Source organism: Hypomesus transpacificus, chromosome 15 (assembly GCF_021917145.1).
Source record: "Hypomesus transpacificus isolate Combined female chromosome 15, fHypTra1, whole genome shotgun sequence".
NCBI lineage: Eukaryota > Metazoa > Chordata > Actinopteri > Osmeriformes > Osmeridae > Hypomesus > Hypomesus transpacificus.
Genome location: NC_061074.1, coordinates 7184904 through 7194738, shown reverse-complemented (window position 1 = coordinate 7194738; position 9835 = coordinate 7184904). Strand labels below are relative to the sequence as shown.

The window sequence follows — 9835 nt, the reverse complement described above, 5'->3', positions numbered from 1 at the left end:
TAATATCAGAATGAAATAGAATGTTCAAAGTGTTAAAAGGAAGACTAATCAAACCTCTATACATCTAAAACAACATCATAAGCTATAGAGAAAAAATGTGTCTTCAATCTAGATTTAATTATGGCCAGTGAGGAAGAAAACCTAACAACAAATGGATGTTGATTCCATAACATGGGAGCCGCAACTACAAACTCATCTTTGGTTTTCAAATGGGAAAGATGAACAGAGAAGGGTAACTGATTTAATGATGAAAGAGACCTAGGCGCAGAGTGGTTGAAGGAGATCAGCAACATACTGAGGGGCTAGACCAGGGGTCCCCAAACTTTTTTCTGCGATGGCCAGATAATTTTTCCTTTCTTTAATGTTGGGCTGGGTCGGTCTTGTGGGGCTGGGTCGGTCTGTTTCAGAAAATGACATGGGCCGGAGTGACTACCAGTATTATTGTGGAAATGTTATTATGATTTTAAATGTATTCATTATGCTAGATTACTTTATTATTTTGTTAGGCACCGTACATATCAAGGGATTTATAACCTATTAAAAGAGCATTATTACTATTGTAATGACTTTTTTCATATTAATTGCTATTGAAATCAAAACATTTACTTAGTTCTGTATATTAATCAGTGGGAATAAAAAATAAAATAATAATAATAATCTGGTATTGTTCAGAGGGCCGGTCCAACTGCGTGCTGTAGTTTGGGGACCCCGGGGCTAGACCATGCAAGGCCTTAAAAACACATAGCAGAACGTCAAATGTAACTCTGTAACTAACTGGAAGCCAATGTAGGGAAACAAGAACAGGGGTCACATGCTCTCTTTTCTCAGTATCCATTAGAAGTCAAGATGCTGCATGCTGGACTTCTTGCAGACGTGGAAGAGAAAACTGAGACAAACCCACAAATAAGGAGTTGCAATAATACAGCCGCAATGTATTAAGAGCATGAATCACTATTTCCAAATCCTTCTGAGAGAGAAATCATTTTAATTTAGCAATTGACCTGAGATGGAAAAGGTTTCCTTAAAACACAGCATTAATCTTCTTATTAAATAATAAGTCACACAATCAAAGGTGACACACACATTTTTTACTCTACAATTTGCTAAATACATTGCTCTGAGTGTATCTCCTCACACATTAATTATTTTAAAATAAAATAGTTTTATCAAACTTTACATTACAAAACAACGTAAACTGACCTATGTAATAGGAAGGCGGGGACACGTTTAACAGCAAGTACAGAGTTTTACATTTCTTGTCTTTAGGATGAACACAAAGCTTTAGGGTATTTTGGTATTTACATATTAGTACATTTACAGTATATTCAATTCAGGATAGAAACGTACTAGAAAGCTAAGCACTACAACATGATAGAAAGCATGAATGGTGGCATCCCAAAAATACAACCCAAATTAACATTTTGATAAGAAATGGTATAAAATAGATAGGTGGGACCAATTACTACACTTTGCCCAGTGTGTTAAGAGGAAGAGGGGGTGGTCAGATGATCAGTTGGTGAGGAGGCCTAGCCAGTCCTGGCGTAGGAGTAGGTGTCGTTGCTGCGAGTCCCAACGTTCAGTTTCTGCCATGAAGAAGAACGCATTTTGGTTAAATCCAGAAGGAGTGAAAATGTGAACATGACATGTCTATATGACAGACATGACAACCAACCAGAGGACACACTGATCATACACACATCCACAGAACTCCAAGATTCCCTGCGAACATTTCTCGTTACATGATGAATTAAGGACTTTGTGTTAAACTCTTCAACTTCTGTAAATGTCAAGGTGAAGTGGACTGATTTGTTAACATTTCTCTTCAAGTGTCAAAATGACTGCAGTTACTTACAACACTGGACTGAGTCAACTGTTATCAGTTTGTATGAACAATTAGCCTAACATAATTAAGTGACAATTTGCATAGGATACATAATTTTGGGGTCAAAGCTGCTTACCAAATACATTCCAGTAGCCTAAACCAAATTAACATTCCATACAGATATTTATTCAATGTAATGTTGCTGCGCATTATTAAATAAATTGTATTTCCGTTTCATTTATGGGAGTGAGAGAGATAGAGACAAGTGTTTCTACAGTCGCGGAACTAATGGGAATAGTTTACTGTACCTGATAGTGGCTTTCATTCTTTGATTCATTAGGGATGAGTGCCCGGCGATCTGAAGCTGTTTGGGAAATACATATGTGTGCTTGAAATGACCCTTTCAGAACAAGAATACTTCCTCTTACAACTTCTCTGGAGAAACATATTTTAACCGGGTCTCTACCTGGTTTCTGACATGATCTCTCACCTTGTTGGACTGTGGCTCGAGTGCCTCTGGACTGGGAGGCTATGTGGTATACAGCTACTCCAATCATAACTGTAGCCACCAGGTTTCCGATAGCCATACCTGCTGCGGCGGCAGGATCCAGTTCGATGCAGTTCTTACATGCTGGAAACAAACACGCACACGCACACAAACAAAAACACAGATGGGCAGAGGGCAGATGGCAGGCAGACAGACAGACAGACCCACACACACAGATAGAGACACAGACACTTAAACCAGGGCTCTCAAAGAGAGATTAACCTATCAATCAACGTTTGGCTTGAAACAAAAGGGGGGGTTCTGATTGGCTTGTAGGTGGCATTTGACTCAATATTACTCGAGATAATGATGAACTCGGCAGGAATCGTCCATAAATATCACTCATGCAGCCATTAATTGTATATGGGACAAGTTATCCTTTACTTCTCCGGGTGGGACATTGTTGAAATGCGTGAGACTTCACAGCCCTAAAGACTTGAACTCACTCACAGTAAATATAGGTGTTATCTATATCAACGACACCAAGCCAACTCCATTAACGGTGGCATGGAGTCAGTCATAAACTAGGCTACTTCAAAATAATTCCTATATGATAAACTTTTCGCAAGTGTATTAAAACATAAACCGATGCAAAAGGTATGACTTACTCCGGAATTTGACGTACATAGAAATCTCCAGTTTATCTTTGCCCTTGCATGTGTACTCCCCTGTATTGTCATCGTTAAACTGCAATTTCCCATCCAATATCACATTTCCATTAGACCTAAACAATTCCATAGGTTCTTTCTTCGGACATTCCAATCTGATTCCATCCTTCTCTTTAAACACTTTTATTTTCTCCGGATCCACTGAAGATGCTGAAAGAAAAAAGGAACGTACAATAGATGCAAGAGCAATTTTTTGGGTTGCAGTTTCTATGCATTTTCATATGATCATATCGCACTTTACAACCATAATTATCAACCAGCAAGGGCCACAATGTAAAACAAAGTTTTTTTTTAACGGCCGATTGAACTGCTTCAGTCCAAAGTGCTGTTTCTAAACGTTTATTGTGCATGACCAAGAACATTTTCGTCTACTTTAAAGGGATGTTGATGAATAAGACACAGTACACGTGTGTATTCACAGGTGTTTTACCTTATGCCATTCGCAATTATGTACAGTAAATACAGTAAAGTTTCATTTAGCAAAATCTAAACAGAATTACATGTCCTGAGTGATATGAGAACTTTATCTAATTTTCCTTCACTCTAGGTCTGTATTTCATGTTCTCATTCCTCCAACCTACCCCTCATGGTCCAAACCAGGAGTACACTGGCCAACAGCAGAGTCTTCATTCTTTCTCCTCTCCCTCAGCACTGCAGAGAAAAAGCGGAAATGTGCTCCATACTTTATCAAATGTCATACCCTACCTACCCCCCCCCTCCCCCTCACACACACAGACACTTACAATCACACCCCACAACCTGTACGCCCACAAACACAGGAAAGGTGCCATTTCATGCTTGTAGTCAGACATTTTGTCTATCATTTCTCCATCCCATTGTACTGCCTGAGAGCCGTTGCCAGACACACAAGGTTCAACCAGATTCACTGGTTTCATATGTACTAATGATTGAGATGTTAGATGTTTAATGCAGAACCCTCAGATAACTTTTACTGTTATTCATCAATAGACCATGTCACTCATGTAACTTTGAACATTTCTCTGGATTTGCTCTAAACCTAAATTATATTTATAAACTGTCAAGGATGATCAGGAACCATAAAACTTACCTGAACTTCTTTACCGTATGTGTTGGTTTGTCAAAGGATCTGCGCAGTGTCTTCTGCCTAAAGTCTGTCTGCTCAATGCGTGTAAGGAGGAAGTGTGTGTGATTGCTTTGTTTTTCGATCTGCTTTTTATATTACTGTGGTCCTACCCATTTAAATATACCTTGAACACTATGGTAATTAATTGCTGAAGCCCTTCATTACACACGTTAGAAGAATATGTTACAATAGTTGAGCATGACCATAAACAAATTGATGAAATCAATATGAATGTTAAATGTGAGAGGACATCCGTCATTATTGTTTACCATATATTCGTAGCTAGTTTCTAAGCTGCAAAGCAGCAAATTACCCACACAAACTACAATATAACAATCACTGTACTGAGAGGTATGCTGTGACTAAAACACTGTTGAACAAAACAAACTACTATGAGAGAGTGTCATCCCGCTGATGCTGAGACAAGCTAGAGCTCCTGCTGCAGATGCTAGTGTGGAGCTCCACCCAGCAGAGACATCATCCCACAAGGCAGCTTCCTGTCAGATAACGACAAACCACAGCTCCCTGTAACCTGCAGCTAACACCTGCACCCAACACACACACACACATATCATCTTTTTATTTTCTCCCACCTGTTAATATTCTCTTATTTTTCACTTCTCTCTCCCCACTCCCCCCCCCCCCCCCTCTCTCTCTCTCTCTCTCTTGTTTTTGCTTTTGTGTCCTTTGCTCTCACTTCATTTCTGTCATCCATCTCTTATAATCACAACAGAGAAGGACTACAGGACTTTAGGAGCCTTTAGGAGCCTCTAGGAGGCTTCAGGAGCCCGTTTTGAAACCTAGCTCTAAAATGATTACATCATGGCACTTTCACTCCATGTTTTGCCCACTAGCTTCACACATGACTGTTCCAGTCTGGTTTGCATGAACCCTGACCTTGACACTAACCCTGACCATGACTATCCTGGCCTGGCCTCCACTTGCTCCCATTACCCCAAAACTTTGATTCCCTGGATATTTCTGTGTACAAATGTGAGTAGAAGTTCTACCAACCTTAGAATGACTGTAAAGTGTGGTGAAGAGAATGCTGCCCCCTAGTGGTTCCACACAGCTCCAGGACACATTGTTTCATCGCTCTCATATACTGTTTTTATTAGACCTTTTCTTTTATACACATATACATATATGCATACAAATATACATCAACATGTACAGCTACAGTACATGTAAATATACAAATATGTACCATTATATTATTTGTTTATGTATTTATAGAAATAAATTCACAAACATCATCTTGAACATTCTCATGAAATAGAAAGGACATTAAGCATTCCATAATGCGAGAGGATTATATATTTGTGATCGACACCAGACTGGAGTGTATGTAGATAAAGTTTGGTATGTTGTAAAGTGGTCAACCCCTAAAAAGGCGGCAAGACCTCTAGTTAAAATTAATGTAAAAATTAATTTTAAAAATCAACCTTTTATAACACTCTTGACATTGAGGTACTGTAAATAAACTATGACATCAAAGATTTATGAAGACGGTACTATCTGATTGACTGGCAGTTATTCTGAGGCTCCGATTGAACAGTTGTATTGTCAGGTTCCTGTGCCTTTAAAGGTTTTTGTGTGTGTGTATGTGTGTGTGTGTCTGTGTGTGTGTCTGTATGTGTGTGCGTGCATATGTATGTGGTCAGAGCCAGATCTCATCACTGCTCATGCTGTTGACCTTATAGATGTAGCCCACCATGGGGTATCTGGCGAAACCTGGAGGCAAAGATAGGAACAGCGTTGAAACCGTCAGCCCCTTCAGCAGAGCATGTACCATCAGCAAGAGATAGATAAATACAGACAGAGTCAAAGAGTCAAAGAAAAAATGAGAGAGACAATGAGAGAGAAAGAAACAGAACAAGATAGTGAGAAAAGGAAAGAAAGAAGCAAGGTGAGAACAGGAGGAAAGAGAGTGTCACCTCTAGCAGCATAGGCAGCAGACAGATCCTCCTCCTCCTCCATCTTCTCTCCCAGGTTGTGTTTGGCAGCCTCTCTGGCTACAGGATGATATGGAGGAGGTCACAAAGAGACAACAAATAGAGTTAAAGCTTTGAGATTCCTAATAACCCTAAAAACCTCAGTCAAAGCCGGATCCGGGGGCCTGAGGAGCGGTGTGTATGGATATCGGAGTTTAAGGAGTAGGGTATAGGGGTCTATAGAGGTCTGGGAGTTTAGGAACACTGAGAGCAGGAATTGAAGGTCTTTGAATTTAGGGAATATGTTCTGGGGTCTAGGATTTCTGGAAATAGGTTCTGGGTAATAGAAACCTTTTAGCAGTACTGTACCTTTGCGGAGGGTGCTGAGGTCATTGAGCTGCATGTTGGAGGGTAGGGACATGTTCTCTCTGGGCATGTAGATTTGGTCCACTTTAATACTGGTGGAATCACTAAAACAGACAGCCGTTAAAGTCACACACACAAACAAAACAAACACAAACACACACACACAATGATACATACCTTTTTTTGGCCAGCACAATCTCCACCGGCTCATCTGCAAAGAAGCATTGCACATAAGCCAAACTGTGGAGAGGCCTCGTAATTCTCATGCCTGACAACCTCTCCCCCTCCCACCCCCACCTCCACACCCACCCATGATGGCCTTTCCTTTGTTCTTGTGCAGCAAGCAGAGCACCAGCAGGGTGAAGATGAGGAGGGTGATGAAGGCTACAGCTGCCCCTGTCACGATGCCCAACATGGGCACCTCCACGCGGGACTGCAAGAACTCTGGGGAAAACAAAAGGGAGTGTTTGGTGGAAAGTAAAACCCAGCTGAACATGTCTGCTTCATGTCTGTGTTGTGCATTTGTGTTCCATTTGGAAGTGGATATGAGGCCAGTGCACAGACCTGCCAGGGTGAGATTGCTCTGGGCAGCGCCGACACTGTTGCTGGCGTTCACCGACACATTCCCTAACAGGCTACTGAGGCTGACCCGCAGCGTGTGATTGGTCAGCCAGGGGTAGCTCCGCGAGTCCAGGATGAGGAAGTCAGAGGTGTTGGCTACCAGATGGCCGGATTGGTCCACAAAGGTGATGGTGGCAGGGGGGTTGGAGCGTACCAAGGCGAAGAGAACCAGGGAGAGGCCGGGGTCGGCCGTCTCACTGTAGTGGGCATTCACTCTCAGAATCTCTGGCTGGACTGGAGGAAAGGATGGAGAAGTAGAAAAAGACAAGAATGTTTGCTTTAAATGAGCCTACTACAGGATAAGTAAGTCAGCGTATGTGTATTGGACGGGGTTGCAAAATGCACACACATGAATATATTTGTGCATGCCTCTATGTGTCTGTATATGTGTATTTCACTCATGTTTGTACGATGTAACTCATCCAGCCCCTCAGGAATCTTCTCCAAACTAACATTGGACGTTAAGGGTTACGGTGGCGTTGTAGCTTTGGGCGCTGTTGGGTCTGGACACCGCACACACCAGCTCCTGGTGCCACTTCCTGGCTCGCAGAGAGAACGTGCTGTTGTGGTGCGAGTTTGGACGCAACTTTGCCGACTGTTTAGGTGATGTCATCACAAGGCGCCCCTTTCCGTGGGTCATGGGTTCTCTCTGCCTCTCTCCGTTCAGGTACCACGTCAGCAGAGGCGGGGCGTTGGGGTCCCAGCCGTCTGATTGGCAGTTAAATTTGTGCGTGGCATTCTCCTGTAGTGTGATTACTGATCGGTGCCATCCATCAATTTTGGGAGCTGGTTCTATGGCACCTGGGTAGAGACACTAAACTTAGACTTCACACATTGTATTATCCATACTGTGGCGATTTACATAAAGTTATAGATTCTGTAAGAAGTTGATCTATGTTCCTCACTTGTCCAGACCCAGACCAGGGTTTGTACCAGCAGGACAGCAACATGTGGCCCTGTCCTCCAACACACACACACCATGCCGTCCCAGTGGAGTACCTACACACACTCCTACCTACTGACACACATACACACACAAGGGTGAAGGGTGAATATTTTGAAATCCTGATTCAACCCATCAACTATAAGCACTTAGATAGGTCTGAAGAGACAGGTCGTAACCAATGACCCCCCGACATAGTCTCTGATATAGTGAGCTGGATTGCAGCCATGTTGCTTACTGGGGTTGTTTGGGAGTATGGTTTACGTTAGCAGATTATACTGTTCACAAATATACTCTCTCTGACTCCAGAGTCTTTAATAATTCATGGGATGTCTTGTCAAAGCATGATTTGTGAAGCTGGCAGATTTGAGCTTTTCGGTATCATAAAACATGTTGTGATTACACAAACACACAAACACACTTGATCCTGCATCACATACAGCAGTAGCCACGTTTACAGGATATGGCAGTACAGAAGACCAAAGCAGCAGGAATATTGTGTTGATATCCAGGTCAATGGAAATTCTGAACAATGATGTTCACCCTCTCAAAAATACAATTTCTCAACACCCTTTAAAGACTGTCAATAAGGCTTCCGGTCATGGCTAGCACTGCCTGAAGTGATGGATAGACAACACTAGGGGAAAAAGCAATAACGCAGGCATCTCGGTGTGCACACAAATAAACACATACAGCCATGTCTCTATCATAGACACGCACACACAGAGTACAGTCTATATCTCTCCGTCTCAAACACACACACACACACACACACACACACACACACACATGTTTGTGCATTACCTCAGCACAGTCTGCAGACGGACGTGTGATTTAGCCTGCCGGTGCCCCATGCGAGCGGAGGACGATGAGGAAGGGGTGGTGGAGAGGAGGAGAATACAGAGCTCCTTCCAGCTCCAGCAGCCAAGCTCAGACTCGGGACTTTGCTAGGCACACTGGAGCCACTGCAGCTACATCACAGCAGCCCACACTGGCTGACGCAGTCACGCTGCCTCCGCCGCTCCGACGCAGCGAGAAGAGGGAGAAAGAGGGGGAGGGAAAGGAAGAGGAGAAAGGGAGGAAGAGGGGGAGGGAAAGGAAGGGGAGAAAGGGAGGAGGAGAGGATCGGGGGGTTGATGGAGTGCGTGAAGGATACCACAGAGAGAGAGAGAGAGAGAGAGAGAGAGAAAGAAAGAGAGAGAGAGGGGGGAGGGAGGGGGGGGGGGGTGAAAGACAGCGTGGAGACGAGGAGTCCAAATGGACAGAGAGAGAAGGTGGAGGGAAGAGAAAGCAGAGAGAAAAGGCGAGAGAGAAAGAGAGGGAAACAAAAGGAGAGCTAGAGAGAGATCTGCGCAGTGCATCAATCATTCATTATCCACCAAGCATCACAATGAACATGTGACCATGTGACCATGTGACCACACCAAATGAGAGAGAGAGAGAGTGATGACAGGGTGACCTGTCAGTCTGTTTGTGTGCAAGAACAAGATCGCATCCGATTATCCATCAATCTTATCACCCCCCCCCCCCCCCTCCCCCCCTTTTCATATCCCCACCTACACAGCACACACCACCACTCTCCCCTCTCCCAGACTGCTTGCTCCAGAGAGCTACGCTCTGTGTTCCAGTCTGTCATGTCTCTGCAGTGCAGCTCTCTACAGGCAGAGCCAAGCAGCACAACGCTGCAGGCCCGAGGCTGGATGGATTACACTGGATGGGACTGGTGGCTCTGCTGACATCCTAAACTGGTTCGGATCTTCTGGCTCCAAGATTTACAGGAAACTGGTAAACAATAGTCTGATCTGATGAGATTAGCTACATACATAGTT

At 43.4% G+C, this 9835-nt stretch overlaps 2 protein-coding genes across 3 annotated transcripts; both read right to left on the bottom strand.

Annotated features, from left to right (window-relative positions):
* Positions 1 to 968: 968 nt before the first annotated feature.
* On the bottom strand, positions 969 to 4546 carry LOC124478158 (T-cell surface glycoprotein CD3 delta chain-like). Its single transcript, XM_047036333.1, has 6 exons — positions 4107 to 4546; positions 3619 to 3688; positions 2978 to 3187; positions 2313 to 2453; positions 2131 to 2186; positions 969 to 1583 (listed from the first exon to the last, which is right to left on the bottom strand). The coding sequence occupies exons 2-6, from the start codon at positions 3665 to 3667 to the stop codon at positions 1527 to 1529; spliced, it is 513 nt and encodes a 170-aa protein (XP_046892289.1). The 5' UTR covers positions 3668 to 3688; positions 4107 to 4546; the 3' UTR covers positions 969 to 1526.
* Positions 4547 to 5615: 1069 nt separating this feature from the next.
* Positions 5616 to 8993, bottom strand: LOC124478113 (transmembrane protein 25). 2 transcript variants are annotated; one of them, XM_047036251.1, is made up of 9 exons: positions 8811 to 8993; positions 7969 to 8081; positions 7517 to 7864; positions 7007 to 7297; positions 6752 to 6886; positions 6620 to 6653; positions 6446 to 6546; positions 6080 to 6157; positions 5616 to 5876 (listed from the first exon to the last, which is right to left on the bottom strand). In XM_047036251.1, exons 2-9 carry the CDS (start codon positions 8042 to 8044, stop codon positions 5803 to 5805), a joined length of 1137 nt encoding a protein of 378 aa, XP_046892207.1. In that variant the 5' UTR covers positions 8045 to 8081; positions 8811 to 8993; the 3' UTR covers positions 5616 to 5802. The 2 variants fall into 2 exon arrangements, with proteins under 2 accessions (XP_046892207.1, XP_046892208.1); XM_047036252.1 differs by having other exon boundaries at positions 7969 to 8078.
* Positions 8994 to 9835: the final 842 nt, after the last annotated feature.